Genomic DNA, 17,357 nt, shown 5'->3' with positions numbered 1-17,357 from the left:
ACTATATAGTGTATTAGTGCTCATGTATACTTATCAGTGTATTTGACTAGAATATTCAATATATATTCAAGGTATATAACAGAAGCCGATTCTGTTTCAATTAGGGATTAAACATACATGCATAACACGACAGGCAGTGTTACCTCAAGTATTAGTATCTGTTAATTTCACACTTCTGCAAGCGCTCCCAGTTATCCTGTTTATAATAGGTTTCACGCCTAAATCCTCTTTTAATATTCACTGTACAGCACAGTGACGCAAATTTGCATTTTCATGAAGTAATAGTTTTCGGTAATTGTGGACAAACAGATTATAACAGTCTTTGCTGTCATAACGGGTAAGCCTTGTAGTTAGGTGTGTGATGTTTTAGGTGTTCTGGATCAGTGGTTCCCAAACCGTTTAGCTCAAGACCCAAAAGAGAAATGAGATGTTTGCCCGGGACCCAAACTAGTGAAAATAGCAGATCTACAAGCTCATCTGCAAGATCTGCTATTTTCACTACTTCTTAAACTTTTTATTTTATTTACTACTTAACTTTAAAAAGAAAATCGGAATTGCTGTAATTGATGAAAAGTAGTGACTTTTTTTGTATAAACGTATTAAATATTTTGAAATATTGTTTTATTGTGCATTTAATGAAACGAAAAAGAAGGGGATATTTACTTGCAACCCATAAAAATTGGTCCGCGACCCAAACACGGGTCCCGACCCACTATTTGGGTATACGGTGCTCTAGATTCCGGACAGATCTTTGGCAGTAGGTGTCACCTAGCTCTGCTGGAGCCGTGGAATCTTCCCAGGAGGAAGAAGCACACAGTAGAGCAGCATTCCTCCTCGGTGCACCAAACACCGATGTCGGTCAGGCCCTACCGAGACAAACGAAGCATTGAGAAAGGGCAGAGAATATCAAATATCTATTTTTGCAGAGTTGGCTACAGCAACTTTAAAGCATTATAGTTTGGTGTCACAGAAGCTGCAGGGTTGCAAGTATTCAGAGTTCAGACTAATTTAAAGAACAAGTTAGGTATACCGATGGATTTTAAGAAAATGCAGTATGAAGGATCACTTGATTCTTTTGTGTGTGTGTGTGTGTTTATCTGCTGGCCTTATCTTATCTTCATTCATTAAAATAAAATGTTTTGCCTGACAACCTTGACTCTTCAAAAACAAACTTTTGCTGATAATCAAGTGCTTTGGGAAATTACTCAATTAATTATTAAATCTGCAATCCGCAACTTATTTTAATGAATAATATGTATGGTAGAATATGTCAATACAATATAACTGGTACATCTGCAGTGATTAGAGGTGGTCTCCTACCCTGGTGTCTGGTAGGTCGCCTCCTGGTTGACAAGTAGAACTGCCTGACGCTCATAAGCACAATATCTCCCCAGCCCAAGCGGGCGTTCTGTCTTAGCATCTTAGTGTTCGAAATTCTGTCTCCCGCTCGGGAGACCTGCGTTCGAATCCCGGAAAGGACATACAAACCTCAGGGACTGCAGCCTTAAGACTTTTAGCTTTTGTCCTTTTGTCTCGTCCACTTTCTAACAGAGGTTTCCTCTATTCATTTTTTTTTTTGCACACTAATGTTAATATTACATCTCGACGGCATCGACCTGCCTCAGCTACTCAGGAAGACTTATCACCACAAAACTCCCATCTGCCGTCTTCACTTCCATATGCACCTCTGGAAAATGGGGGAAATATTGCTAGCATGAATCAACTGTGGCATTGTTTGATTCATATGAAATCTGCCCCTTATGCAAAAAGTGAGAAAACTGGATCACAAGCATTTTAAAGAGTCAAAAGAGAAAGTGTGGGGATTTTCTCTTGGCCACCTCACGCTCTCCCTGTGCTGAATGAGGCATTTTTCACATGGATAGACTTTCTATTAGCATCACTGGGCTTTATTTATTGATGTGGTGGAGGCTCAAACTGGGACAAGAAGAGGAGCTTGTTCACTGATATTATAGACTGAGCAGAAAGGGTGGGGGGGGGCAGACAGAGCTCCCAGTAATCCAGTGACATAGCATCACGCAAGAGTTCTATAGTGCAGTCGTTCTGTAGTGCAGTCGTTCTCAAACGTTTTCATGTCAAGGACACCCAAATTAATATGCGTTTTTGGTCACGGACCGCATCTGAAAATATGTTGTGCCATACAAGAAATATTCAAAATGTTTCGATCTTGTAGATAAGCTATTTTCACATCACAGATGTATGTAAGCTTTATGGGTTTAAAGTGGTTAAACAAATTTGGCTTGGAACCCCCTCAAGGACCCCTGGGGGGGTCTAATTTTGAGAACCACTGCTGTAGTACACCTAAATATCATTGTTAAATATCTGGTCCTCTGTTATTCCTAATCCCAGGGTGTACATTTTGTATGTACCGTAGTTACAAATGGACCAATTAACACAGATGATGTTACTGTACTTGGTGTTCATGTTATTTTGAACATGACATGACATATTCACTGTGCGTAAGAATAGGAGACAGACTCAGAGCAGATGTCTGATCTAAATCATCTCTAGCTTATTGTGTGCAGACATGTCATGAGCACCACTGTACTGTTACAGGACATGCGCCTGTTGTGTTGAAATCTCTTTTACAAATCCTGCGTCAAAACCGTCAAACACACTTGCACTTGCTGTGAATGTATTTACTCTCACTGCAGCAAAGGTGTCGAGGAATTCTTTTTCAAACGTTTCTGTGTGAGTGATACAATTTAACTAGTACATCTGTACATTCCGTTGTGGTCCTATGTATTCAATTCATCAACATAGCATAAACATAACGCAACAATACATATCATCAACAAATATAAAACACTATATGTACAAAGGAGAAAAGGGGAAAACATTTTGTAATGTTCTATGGAAAAAATAGTTTACCTCTGAACTATATCGTGCCAAGCAGTCTTGGTTTAATATCACGCTGGACGCTTGAGTTCGAATCTAAGGTAGGATAATTATAGTTATAGTTACAGATTCCCGCTTTGACCCATTGAGACCTGAGGCCGTTTTTAAATACGCCTTCTAAATCCTAATCTAAGTTTTCAGAAAAGGCACAACAACAACAATGTATAGGCTTTCCCGGTCTTGATAACGATACTTCCTGTTGACATGAACGGTCTGCCTGATCAAATATTTTGTGTCGTCATAGACCCATCATACCTGGAGCCGGCCGACGTTCGCCAGCAGCTCAACCACTACCAGTTGGCCTCACGCAGTCACATGACTTCCGGTCCAACGTCCGGCGGCGGCTCAGCGGCCGGCGCCGACGGCCGTCCAGACGGCATCCTGACCTGTGAGTTCTGTGAGTTCAGCTCCGGCTACATGCAGAGCCTCCGTCGCCACTACCGGGACCGCCACGGTGGCAAGAAGCTGTTCAAGTGCAAAGACTGCTCCTTCTTCACCTGCTACAAGTAAGGATAGTTACCCCAGGGTAGTCAGATATATTGTCGCTGTCAGGCAGAAACCTCCTATCTCCACATTCTAACTTTTTGTGTTTTTTTCACGTAAATTTAACGGCCTACTTGATCATACTACAGCGTCACACAAAAGCATCAAAACGCACAGCTTTTTGATGCTTTTGTGCTTGTGGATCTTCTACTTTTTCTCACGGAAGCTTGTGGATCTGCTACTTTTGCTACTTTTGCTACTTTTGAACTTGAATCCTGAAAAGTAACAGTTTTGAACATATGAGGTTTCCACCCGACAGAGACGCTATACTGTATTATTAGACAGTATTAGTAAATCATATTTAACAAAAGAGTATGCTTGTGCTCAATGAATAATTGTGTGTCTTTGTGAATGTGCGTCAGGAACACGTTCACCATGCACGTGGAGGCGGGTCACAACGTCACCGTCCCAGAGGAGGGTCCTAAAGACTTGCGCTGTCCCCTCTGCCTCTACCACACGCAACACAAGAGCAATATGATCGACCACATCGTCCTGCACAGAGGTAATACCGCACGCACGCACACACACACACACACACACACACATGCACGGACACATACGCACACACGCAAAATGGAAGCAGCGCCATTATTTGCAGACCAGAATAGAACTTAACAATTCAATGCACATCATCTTCTATTTTAAGATAAAAAATACTTACTGAAAGTGATGTAGATAGATGAAAATGTAATAATAAAAAGACAGTACTGCATCCGTTTCGAATATCTTTATCGTGAAGCGCCTTACAGAAAACATTTAGCCAAGAAAATGCACACGTATGCTTCTTTTGAAGGGTCCATTTTGAATGGTCCATTTGGTTCCATTTGTACTGTACACTACACTGTCAGAGTAACAGACCCCGTAAGGGTCCATTTGGTTCATAACTATCAATCGTTTAGCTGGGGACGTCAAAAAATACAACCATTCTCTCCACTGCCACTTGGGACAACGGCCTTGGGACAATGGCCTTGAGACAATGGCCTTGAGAACTGCCCAAGAAGCAAACCATATTGTAAGATCAGAGTGCCACGGAAAATGAAAATGTAATGTTAGTTTTCTCTCAAAACCACAACAATTCACACAGTTGATGTCACAAATTGAACACTCATCCACAAATCTACATCCTAGCTGAGGGTTCCAGTCCCTTTCCCTCACCTCAACCCTTCATCTACTTCAGTGGTTCTCAAACCTTTTGATTCCAAGGACCCCCACAACTCTTGAGAGTGTACAAATGGAACCAATTAGACCCATTTGGTTCCATTTGTATACTCTCAGAGTTACAGACCTTTTTAAGGGTCCATTTGGAACCCCCTCAGGAACCCTGATGGTACTCGGAATCTGCTTTGAGAACCACTGAATATACTAACTAAATACTAAATAAAGTTATTTAAATTCCTCTTGAACGAACAAATCTTGAATTGGCCTGTCATAATTATTATAATTGTCATAATCGTTTCCATGTTCAAAACATTTTCATACATTTAAAATCGTTACAATTCTTTTTAGAAATAGCCGTGCAAGCTCATGTGCGGCGCGTTGTGATGATGTAGATAGACCATTTCCACTATTTGTGAAAAACCTTTTGAAAGTATGAAGTTATTAAACATGTCTATCATTTCTTTGTATATTTAAGTTATTTTGTCTGCCCTGTGGAATTTTTGTTCCCGCAGCTTAAGAGCCAAACAGAAATGTAATTGTTCATATGTTCCAGTGTTCAATGCCAAAAACACAATAAAATCGTTAATGGCAATTATTTATGTGGGTCAAGTAAAATGTCATCGTCTCATCGTCGGGTGGAAAGTAGCAGATCTACAAGCTCAAAACTCGTCGATAAGATAAGTGGTTTCTGCCCTACAACAACAACATCATGATCGTGACAACCCTAACAACAACCCCCCCCCTCTCCCCCCCGTCCCTCCCTCAGAGGAGCGAGTTGCACCGCTGGAGGTGAGCCGTTCCAAGCTGTCGCGCCATCTCCAGGGCCTGGTGTTCCGTTGTCACAAGTGCACCTTCACCTGCTCCAGTGACCAGACCCTGCAGCAGCACGTCCAGAAGCACGCCGAGCTCAAGCCCTACCAGTGCCAGCTGTGCTACTACGACACCAGCCAAAACAGCCAGCTTGAGGACCACCTCCGCCTCGAGCACAAGGTCAGTACCAGTGGTGGAATAAGTACTCACATTTTGTACTTGAGTGAAAGTATCAATGCTGCAATGTAGAAATACAAGTAAAAGACCGGAATTAAAAATGTACTTGAGTAAAAGTACAAAATGCACCTAAAGTACATAAAGGAAAAGTACTCATTATTGTGCAGAATGTCCCATTTCACAAGTTCAAAATGTATCAAAATCTTTTGAAAATAGCAGGTTTTCAAATGGCCAAAATATATCAAGGGCTGAAGTGGTTAGTGTATGTTTTGTGATAATATTTGCCTCTGAGATGTAGTGGAGTAGAATTAAAAGTACTGAAAATTGGAAATACTCCAGTATAGTAAAAATACCTCAAAATTGAACTTAAGTACAGTACTTGAGTAAATGTACTTTACACCACTGGTCCGTACACTGGCCCTGGTATCGACGACGCACATTTCGTTCACCGAGGGTATATTCATCTACAGTAGGTTATTTATATGTTGTGTAGACCCTGGTATTCAAACCATTTACATGTCAGGCACCCACAAAACTAATGTTTTTTTCGGGCGATTGAATCGCATAGGGGGAAAAAGGCCCCGTTGTGAAAGGACTTGTAGTCTGGTTTTAGAATTAATATAACAAAATCTCTTCTTAAGTTGCTTAAAAGACCTCTTCACCCATTCTCAACCTATCTTCACAGAATGTGTCCTCACTAATGCTCATTATAAGATGATAGAATTTCTGTCTACTAACTTTGTGTCTCAGAGAAGGGCTGTGGACAGTTCAGAAACCTGCCTACCAGTGACATCATCATCATATTATAACATGTTAACTTTCCAGTAAGAGAAAGGCTGTAGTTTCTATTAGGTTTGAATCCCTATCGATGATGTCATTGGTAGGCAGGTTTCTGAACCATACACATCCCACCCATGAGACACAGAGTGAGTAGACGGAAATTGCATGTGACAGCTTACAATCAGCATTAGTGAGGACCAATTATGTGAAGATGTGTTTAAAATGGGTGAAAAGCTTATCCTTTAAGTAAATGCATTCTAGAGATGTTCACTTAGGCCTAACTGTTGGGGAGTATAATGCGAAAATGTGTTAAAAACGTCTGTTGCATTCCACGTGACTGATTCAGTCACAGACACAGGCTCCAAATGACAAGATAAAGTTAGTATAAACCCAAATCATATTTCTTGTAGCGTGGTGATGATGAAAAGAAAAGGGAAAAAGGGTGCAGTGGGCGTTACACTGGGTGCATACAGATCACACTGCTTAAAGCTCATCAATTCCGAACACATCCAGAAAGAGAATGCGTTTCATCTCCCACAATCCCTTAATGGAGATAATGCAGGCGACGCTAGGAGAGGGCATCCGACATTTTCGGAAGGTTGAAGTATACATTATACTTAAAACGGTTGTGCCCGCTGTTTTTAATGAAAGGGGGAAAAAGCTACAGTTTTCTCTCTGCATACTTTATGCAGAGAATTACCGGTGAAATTGCGAGTTTATTTTCATGCTTGTCCTGAGGGTTTGATTTGAAATTCATACGGTTGCATACAAATTATAATTTGTGTGTGTATAATAAGTGGCATAAACACTGTTTTTTTTTAATCAACTGTCTGATACAGTATGTATCTCATTAACCACTTGAATCCCAGCATGCATATTCTGGGGAAAACCTTTGCAGAAAATAGCCAAATCTACAAGCTTACAACGCGTTGCGACGCGTTGTAAGCTTGTAGATTGGCTATTTTCAAAGATATTTAATGTAGAGCGAATATAGTAAATACACCAGTATAGAGCCCTGAGGGACTTGAGTGGTTAAAGTGCTTTAGTTGAGTGACATAAATGAGGCTTTTTGCTGAGAATAGAGAATGACAAGGCAACAGACAACAACAATACTTATCTTAAAATTCTAATAGATGTAATTCCATGCGTCTCTGCTCATGTGACTCGTGTGACAACAGCTTCTTGCGTCTTTCAGACAGAAATAATTTTAAGAAGAGACGCACAGATGCACTTTTGAAGCTCCACGGAACAACGGCAATATAGTCAGCAAAAACAAAGATTAATAATGGCCATAACCTCTTTTACAGTATGAGTCAGTGCAGTTGTTATTATACATAGGTCATTCTGTAGTATAGCATTTCACATCATGAGATACGCACTGGAAAAGGTGTTTAGATGTTTGTAAGAACCTGAGCTTGAACGTGACAGATACTAAAAACGTACGTGTTTGTACCTGGCAAAACTAGGAGAGTAGAGGCGTGACATGGCGATGCCAGGACTATGCGTTGGAAAAGCACCAAAAGACACAGTGAAGTCAGTGGGTTGGGGTCAGACACCCTATAGTGAAACCTCTCTGAATAGGGGCTACTGGCTGACTTGGGGTAGGAAGGATACAGTGAACCCGGCAACTATAGAATCGTCATACCAGGACGGTAATGAGAGTCCTGGTTCTTTTGTGAAGTTAGAACTGACAACTGCAGATCTGGGATGGAGGAGTGTGGCAACTGGACATTCTGTGAGTCGGAGGGGAAGGGGTTAAATGTCTGGAAATTTGGAGGAAACGGACTAGTTTGGATATAGTTCAGGGGCGGGACCTGGAATGTCTGGAAATAGTGTGGAAGAGGGACTCGACGTCTCTGGAAAAATAAAAAAATAAGTGAATTGGATGAAGACTCACCTCTTCAGACGCCACCTTAGCCCGTAGCACTTGACCTAGTCTTGACGACCGTGCAGACGCATTATGCAACGGTTAAAATGTCATTTGGATAGCATGCTATTTATACAGATGCTAGGTTCATTGTTTACCTGGAATCCTATAGTTTCATTGTACAGATTATTTTTTGATAGTAATGTATATTGTTTAGACTGCTGCAAGGTTCTTGGTTTACCTGCGATCCTAGTTTCCTGAGGCACTACACTGTCTCTCTGCATTTGATGTATGTGTTTACCTTGCTTATTGTAAATCGCTCTGGATTAGAGCGTCTGCTCAAATGCCTAAATTGGATCTGCCATTTTTATGAGGGAAAGGGGAACAGTGACATTTGGGTGGAGACTGACAGTGGAATGAAGTATTCAAAAATGAAGTATTTGCTGGTGGTCCTGATGTGTCTGTGAGGGATGTGATGTCACGAGGAGGTCGGTAGATCAGTGGTTCTCAAAGTGGGGTCCGGGGGCCAACAGGGGTCCTTAAAGGCATTCCAGGGGGTCCCCAGCTAAATCGGTTAATATATCATTGAAATCGGTTTAACCACTTCCAGCCTATTTTATATCCAAAAATCTAATTATGGGGTTCCCTTTCCTGGCACAAACTCTTTTTAAGATAGGGGTCCACGGCCAAATACATATCAATTTGGGGGTCCTTGACATGAAAACGTTTGAGAACCACCGCTGTAGACGTTCTGGGACCTCAAGAAGAAGACCATGAATTCTACTCAGACTTGGAAATGGAGAAGCTCTCTGATACCAATGACAGGATGATGACGATGTTAGATCTTTATCTGACTACCGCAAATGTTATGTTTGGGGTCTCTTAGTGTCTTAACCACTTAAGCCCAGTTTTATACCCTGTTGCAAAACTATCGTTGTGGAACGCTACAGAAACAGTGATAAGTGAACATCTTTTGCTTGAATAAATGTGTAAGGTTTTGCAGAGGAACAACCAAGTAATGAAAACAGGGTGATTTGTGCTTAAGGATGTTTCAGGTGCTGCAAGCAGGCACACACGCACAGCACACGCACACGCACACGCACGTGCACACGCACACGCACACACACACACACACACACACACACACACACACACACACACACACACACACACACACACACACACACACACACACACACACACGCATACACGTTATATACGGTATGTGTATATACAGTTTTTCCCCCAGTCTGTACAATTCTGCTTTTTGTCTTCAGACACAATTTTCAAGGCATTAGCTTACTTTTACGTTGCTATTGAAATCATGCAGAAATATGCTTCAGTAGCAGCAGAAATGTTCTTGCCAGTTGATATGGGTTTTGCAAGAGTTGCTATTTTAATGGGAGCGAGTAACTGGTGCTCATCAAACGACAGAAGATGAGCTGATGGACAGGGTCTATTGATTGTAGGAAGAGGAGTGGAAGAAGTACAAGAAGATTGCCGACATAGAGCTCTAAACTCTATCATAAATGAGGAAGGAAGCAGAAGCTCAGGAGAAGTGTGAAGTGTGTGTGCTCTTTGAAAGTGCTGCTGGTTCCATCGCTCTGAAGTTCTGTCACCACTAGCCTTCTTTGCTTCCGTCATATTCTTTGGAAAAACACCTCTGTTGAAAAGAATAACTGTCAGTTTGCCATTCATGCAATTTAAAGTGTTACTCCTTTACTGATAACCTCCAAATTAATCTTCATCTGAATTCATTTGGAACCTCTTCAATCTTGATTCAGAGAAATGACTGCATTTCTATATTTCTAACTGTTAAAGCGGAGATATCGCATAATTGATTGAATGATTTATTGATTGATTGATCGATCGATCGATTGATTGATTGATTGATTGATTGATTGATCGATCGATCTACTTCCTGTATTTCTTCAGGTTATCAGAAACTTTGAGCTGATGGGCCGCGTCAACCTGGACCAGCTGGAGATGATGAAGGGGCGAGGGAGCAGCGAGGAGGAGGAGGAGGAGGAGGAAGAGGAGGAGGAAGAGGAGGACAAGGCAGGCTTAATGATAGATGATGGAGCGGCAGCTGCAGAGGAAGAGGACGAAGGGATGGACATGATGGACAATGAGGTGGAGGAAGGGAGAGACGCGGACCACGCCGTCCTGGAGGGAGGAATTAAAGAGGAGGAGGAGGAGGAGCAGGAGGAGGAATTGGGTGAGGAAGAGCAAGCTGGGGACATGGAGGCAGAGAAACCGTCCCCACGAGGTAAGATGATCACCAATGAACCACCGTTTGCTGTCGTTGAATATTATAGGGCTGCAACTATCCTTTATTTTCTAAGCGATTATTCTATCGATTCCTTTTCCGATTAATTGAATAATCGAGAAGCACACTTTTTATATAATTTGTTAGATTTTCATATACAATATATCAATGAATCAACACAAAAAACATTTTTTTTTATAATCAACTAATATTTTATAATTAAAAGCAGTTAGTCTGATTAACTAGTTAACTTTGTCATAAAGTAAATGACTTGATGAATGATTAATTAATTCAGTACTCCGAATTGATAGTTATTTAAGGAGCTTTTAAGGTGGTGTGCGGATACTTTTAGTTTCTAAGTAGTATTCCCAAGCATTGACAGCTGCCAAGGTTAGCAAGGGAGAATAACTTTATCTTGACTGCCAGTGTCCCACTTTCTAATAAATTGCTCTCTGATGTGTTTAGAAACATTGTTTTGGTGTCAGAAAGCTTGTGAATCCTCCAGTTTGAAATAGATAACCACTATCACTGCCAAACACTGTAAAGTAATGAAGACAATGTAGTTAAAAATACTGATTCAAAAACAGAATATCGGTAGCCATATTTTGCAACCAATGTATTTTGTTTCACTCATAAAACGTGCTTGTGAGGAACAAGAAAGTGACATTCTTTTAACTATGAATGATTAATCAATAATTAATTCAAGATTGATTTAAGATATAATTGCATGGATTTGTCTATTTAATTCCCCAGCAAATTGGCACAATTTACTATTTTATAATAAATATGAAATGATTTACTTATTCCGTATTTGTTAGCTGGTCATGCTTCTCACTGAATCTGGTGAGAGCTCTGAGGAAAAAGACTTAGAAACAGATAATAGATCATCATTATTATTATAATACTCATTTTATAATTTTTCTTTTACATTTCTTTCCCAGAAGCCTTTGCAGCTCCTACCAGCAGCACTCCCAACGGGCTGAGCGGCGTGGAGAAGCGTCTACCCTGTGAGTTCTGTGGTCGCTGCTTCACCAACAGCACCGAGTGGGAGAAACATGTCCTGCGACATGGCATGTAAGTATTCTACTTGTATTACCTAATGGTAACTGTGGGGCAGAAACCGTGTGTGTCTGCAGCTAGAAGATAGAACAGGCTTGTACTATTGGTATCACCAGGAGTTTTTCTCTGTCCCAATGATTATACTGTACCAATCACTACCCATCTGCACCTCACTCCATGTTTCTGGGGAAAGATTATATCTTGGATCTCAATGAGGGTCCTGTCATTCGCACTCAGATGTTGAGGAATTTGTGTTGTATGTCAAGTAGAGTGGGTTTTATAGTATATTGTTAAGCTCAAAACATGTAGCATGATGTTGAGCTTACTGATCGGCCGTGTTCACTACTTTTGCGTGGCACTGTAATATGACCAACTATGAAACAGATACGTTTAAGTAAGCTGTGTCTTTATTCTCCACTTCAACCCGAGTCCTCTCTCATGTCAAGTCACACACAGTGTTGATTTGAATAGCACATTTCACCCCCACACCCCCACACACACACACACACACACACACACACACACACACACACACACACACACAATGAAGCGTCTACAGATAATGTCCACCACACATTTACAGTACATGATACATTTATGACACCCTACCCCACACTTTTTAATGTTTTGTTTATGTCCACATAAGAGGGTACAAGTACAGGGACACAAACATTACACGGTGCTGTAAAAAGTATAGTCAGCAAATCCCGGACAAGTACACAAAGAAACCTCTGGGGTATAAGTAACAACATCCTACTATAATTCTAGTAACCTCTGTCCGTCCGTCTGTAGTGGTGAGTGAGTGAGTGAGTAGGTGAAGCTACCCGGTTCTCCTCAGTGGCTGGACCAATTGCTCTGATTTTGCACACAGCCATTGACCATTACCATCTGAACTTAACTGTGAAGCCCGTTTTTCAATTTCATCAAATCTCAGCTTCTTATTAGCGTTTTTGTGTCAAACACTGTCGCCATGGTTACGGGGCTGCCCAGCTATTGGACGAACTGCCTCCCGGGTTGCCAGATCATGTGCGCATATCCCCCCACGGATGCGCTGCGCCGACCGGGTATGGTCTAGTTACTTATAAATCCCTCATGGGTATTAGTAACAACGTCTGCGCCATGTTTGGTTGGCTACCAATAATAGAAGAGACGGCACAGAATTTTGCAAGCCATTTGGCTGCTCTTTTGGGCATCCCAAGTTGTTGGAAGTCTCTTACGGCCAACCTATGAACATGTCCTAAACTGCCAAAAACAAAATCAAGTAGATTACACCTATAACCTAGCTTTGTGAGGGTATTGAGGAGCTGCTGGTATTTAATGACTTTGGTCATAAAAGTTTTCTCTAAGCTAGAGTCGGTCGAGTTGATCCAGAGAGTAGGATCATATTTTTTTATAGCTAGTGAACAGGTACAGAGATATATTCAGGAGCTTGTAAATAGTAAGTAGTGTTATTCTGTATCGTATATGGTTCTGTATCGTATAGGAAGTGAAGAGTGAAGTAGTAGTAATGTGTTCAGTGTATCTTGTCCCTCAGGCTCAGCATTTAGAATCAGCTGGATTCTTCTAGCGAAAGGGGCATTGCAATAAGCTGTAGATGAAATGTTGATTTGGGTTTCTGCTGGTCTTTTCTCTGGGCACAGTGCAGAGCTTCTTGTAATGTGTGGTGTTTAATTGAAAAGGTTACCTAGTATAGCTTTAAGGATGCTAATTATTCTAATTATTCATCAATTGCCACACCTTTTGACTGCCTGCCTAGCTACACAACCGCAATCTTTTTTTGTGTTCATCTCTTGTCGTTACCATGATGCTGACGTTTACTTTTTGAACTGTTTCCTCTTGCAGGACCATTATGGACACCAGCAGCACCCCAGGGACACCCATAGGAGGACCGTCTGTCATGGATCTATCGAGCATCAGTCCTACCGACCTGTCACAGAGAAGTCAAAATCTGTTTGTGGAAGACAAAGAATTGCTTGAGACCAAAAACGATCAACAGTTTGGTTGAAGAGAATTGTTGCCTAACATGATATTGAGCTAGAAAATCCTAAATATTTGATAGGAACAATACTGAGTTGGGTATCAAAGTAGGATGCTAAAGGAAATGACGATGCAAAAAAAAGAGGAAAACTGAAGTGAATTCTCTTGTGTGGACATATTATTAGATTACACGAGTTACACATTAGAAGTATTATGTTGTACTGCATCCTACAGTACTCATTTTAAAACGGGCAGTCCCCTAGAACAGATCTTAATATATTGGTAACCAATAGTAGACAGATCTCTTAGTGCTGACATTTTGGTCAAAAACTACAGTGAATCCTCCTCCTATATAAATCTACAGAGATGTTTAATGAAAACATGTTTCCGAATCAAAATTTTAAGAATTCACTGTTTTTAAGCACCTTTTACCTTTCACCTTTTACCTAAAAGGAACTAATTTGGTATAAAAAGAATCCCAGCTGTGCTACCGTTTGTTGTTTATTTAAAAGTTGAAAGAGGTTTTTTTTTGCATCTTAGCCTAGTATTACAGTAATTGAGTAGAAGTATTCCTTGAGGAATAGTTGCACCTTATTTATCCTAGTTATATACATAATTATTATTTTTTCATTAATTTGTAGGACACTCCTCCCCTTCTTTGCGTCATGCTACATCATAATTCCCTTGATGTACTTCAGCCTTTGTCTCCCCTTAGCATTTCCACTCCAACATTACTTTGTTGTTGTTTGTTTGTTTGTTTGTTGTTGTTGGCTAATAATTTCTTTGATAATAACATAATGAAGGGACTATGTTGCGTTGAATTTTCTGCCCTATAAAACTGTATATTGTGATTGTATTCCAGGATACCAGCTCAGCAGGTATGCTAACGTGTCATAACTGTACCGTTGAGCCGAGTCATATACAGTAACAACAAGTATTACCCTGGAACACAACTCGTTTAGTAGTAATACGTGTGGTATGTCTTTTTCCTCATTAACTACTTAAGCCCTATTCAAAACTCAAAAATAACAGATATACAACTATATCTATTTTTGAAATGTTTTGGAATTTTTGGGGACATTTTGGAAAATTCCCAAAATAGGGCCACCAGGGTGAAAAGACATTTTGGACAGCATTTGTTTGCACATACATGTATGCTAATGTATGCTAATGGGAGTGTGTGTAGTGGAGGGCCGTAATGTGAAGATTGAATAATTATTTTGAGGTGTATACATTGTTGTTCCCCGAACCTCAAATGCGAGGCTATAATATTATATTGCTCTGTGTTGAGACAACCGTCAGAGCCTGCATTTGTGTGCTTCTTCTTTTTAAACAAAGCTGTGTTTGTTTTTTTGATGTTATTGACAAATAAGGCAGAGATTGTATTTTGTTGGAAGTTGCTGCTTTAATACCCCAAAGCCTTATTAGAAATGAATAGCAATTAATTCAACTTTTAATTTCAATTTCCGATGAGATCAGTAAGCAACATTTTAACAGTCTGAAACGATTAATGGTTACTTGTAACTCCTTTGAGCAGTCAAAGTTGCAGAGACGACACATCCTCACAGCCGGGTCGTACTACGGTGACACGTTGGACACCTTCTGACCAAGTGTCAGACATGAATTACGTTTTAAAGCCAATCGGTATGCAACTCGAACGGCACTTAAGTTGGCAGAAGCAGACATCGCACCGCTCGGCGCGGGCACTCGCTCGACTATCGCCTCGCTCGAGCTTGCCTCGCGGGGCTCAAGTCTGCTTCTGCCGACCCGTCCCGGCCCGACTTGTTTTAAATGTTTTTACTACGCACGTCCGCATTCCTTTGTCAGTCACGTGGCGCGGGACTGCCCTGAACCTCGAAGAGCAACGTGATACGGGAGCCTGCCCTGGTGCGTCAAACAAACTTTTGACGCAACAGTAGATCTTCTCCCATCTCGCCACATGTTACGACCTGGGAGTGACAATGTGTAGGCAGAGAACGCAAGGGAATGGAGTTGTGTTCTTGTTACCAAAATGTCTAGCAAGCTGGCGATGTTTGCTGTGATTGTCTTTCCTGAGCAATGAACCATTGATGGAAATGGGAACCATGGAATTTTAGAAGCAGATTTTTAAATTCTGTGGGTAGGAACCCAGATCATCTGCATGTTTGCAGCCATGTATAGAAAACAAAACTACTTGTCAAGTGTTTGAACTGTGGTGTTTCAGAAAGAATACTTTAACCCTTTTTCCTTTAGGTGTTGTTCTCATGATAAACAAAAAAGTAAATAAATCAAAAGATAATAGATAACCCTTGGGGGCTTTTTAGCCCCCCATCCAATGTTATTATGCTGTTGTACAATGTCTGGTTACAATGAAATTATCTCCTCTTTGTTGTACTGTATTGGGACTGGGCAGGTTGTTCTATATTAACACACATGTAGTTCCTTACTGATCAATGACATGGGGCTTTTACTGTGGGCGGGGAAAAACAGCAAGAAAGAGCAAGAGAAAGCGGCAGGTTCCCTAGGGCAGGGGTTCTCCATTTCCATGGCAAGGACCCCCAAATAGCCATAGCCCCTGACTGTGGCCCCCACTTTGCAAAATGGCTGGGGAAAAATAATGCTAATTTTAAAAATACACAATTTTAGGGACGCCAGATTGAAAGGGATTAAACTGGCACAATATTTATATATGATTTTATTTTATTTCTTATTTTATTTATTTTCCATCTCCTTTCTATCCCCAAGCTCCACTCCAGCAGCCCGCTTTGAAAACCTGCGCCTTCGGGAGCGTCTTTTTAGCTGTTTTGGTCACTCGCCATCTGGTTTACTGGTAAACCAGCAAACTCTCGGTTAGGAGAGGCCAGTTCCCTCCGAAAGCCAGAAACTCCAGTATCTAATACCCATAAGGTCCCCTGCCACTCCGAGTAACAGAGAAGAAAGCAGTCCATTCATCTGTGGTCAACCCGGCTAACAAGCTAAAGTCGCCCCGGGGTGTTAAGCCTCACATTGATCCCAGTGTGTCATAGATGGGACACTAACAGGTGGGAATGTAGCTGCCCTCTCCCAACAACGCCCCTCCTCAGCCTCAGTACCTCAGAAACACAGGCTGAGTTTGTGCTGAAACTCAAAACCTTTTTATTTTTCTCTCCCAATTTACATGTCTACCATGTAGCTTTTTGAAAGTTATTATAACCGTTCTAAAAACCGTTATGGAAATAAGCTTTGCAGTGGGAGCTTGTTCAGAGGCTCGCAAGCCCACTCAAAACCAGGGGATAAATTGGGACATTGCAGGTAGTAAAGCTGGGTAACAGAAGATCACTCTAAACAACTCACTGTGTACAGTCTCATATTTCCATAAGGGAGATAAACTCTGTATTATTCTTGAATCCCAATTTGCCCCCAATTTAGCCCCTGCTGACAACACACTGGATACTTGTATATATGTTTAGTTTGTTTGTTTTTCAGACTGTTCTCTCCCTAGTTTGAGTCCTAGATTTTCTCCATCTTGCCTTTCTTCCAATATAAATCCGATTACCTGATGATGGGTTGTGATGTTGCCTAGAATGATTGTTTACAATTTTATTCCATTTATCTCTGGATATTATGTAAATATTGTAATTCATTGTCTTTTTTAACTTGATAATAAAGTTATCAGATAACAGTTAAATTGTGTGCTCTCTCTTTTCATGACAGTATATGCTTTGATATAATAACGTTTTATGAGGGTAATGCTGACATATTTTCCATACAGTATCACATGGTAGCCTACATACACCCTATAGTATGTTAAATACATTACTTATGCTCATTAATTTCCTGAAC

The 17,357-nt window shown here is 40.9% G+C and overlaps 1 protein-coding gene across 5 annotated transcripts in view; it reads left to right on the top strand.

Moving 5' to 3' along the window:
- Positions 1 to 17,196, top strand: part of znf462 (zinc finger protein 462) — a 68,478-nt gene extending 51,282 nt beyond the window's left edge. For 4 of the 5 annotated variants that reach the window (XM_084047387.1, XM_084047384.1, XM_084047386.1 and 1 more), the window contains exons 8-13: positions 3,161 to 3,422; positions 3,822 to 3,961; positions 5,384 to 5,607; positions 10,187 to 10,520; positions 11,462 to 11,594; positions 13,422 to 17,196. In XM_084047387.1, the coding sequence (XP_083903513.1) occupies positions 3,161 to 3,422; positions 3,822 to 3,961; positions 5,384 to 5,607; positions 10,187 to 10,520; positions 11,462 to 11,594; positions 13,422 to 13,584 (1,256 nt within the window). In that variant the 3' untranslated portion in view covers positions 13,585 to 17,196. The remainder of the gene's footprint in view (positions 1 to 3,160; positions 3,423 to 3,821; positions 3,962 to 5,383; positions 5,608 to 10,186; positions 10,521 to 11,461; positions 11,595 to 13,421) is intronic. The other variant, XM_084047388.1, reaches the window with a different exon arrangement.
- Positions 17,197 to 17,357: the final 161 nt, after the last annotated feature.

The sequence above is a fragment of the Gymnoscopelus microlampas genome (assembly GCF_963454915.1).
Source record: "Gymnoscopelus microlampas genome assembly, chromosome: 21".
In the NCBI taxonomy this organism is placed as follows: domain Eukaryota; kingdom Metazoa; phylum Chordata; class Actinopteri; order Myctophiformes; family Myctophidae; genus Gymnoscopelus; species Gymnoscopelus microlampas.
The sequence above is the reverse complement of the archived record's forward strand: the minus strand, read 5'-3'. Positions and strand labels throughout refer to the sequence as shown.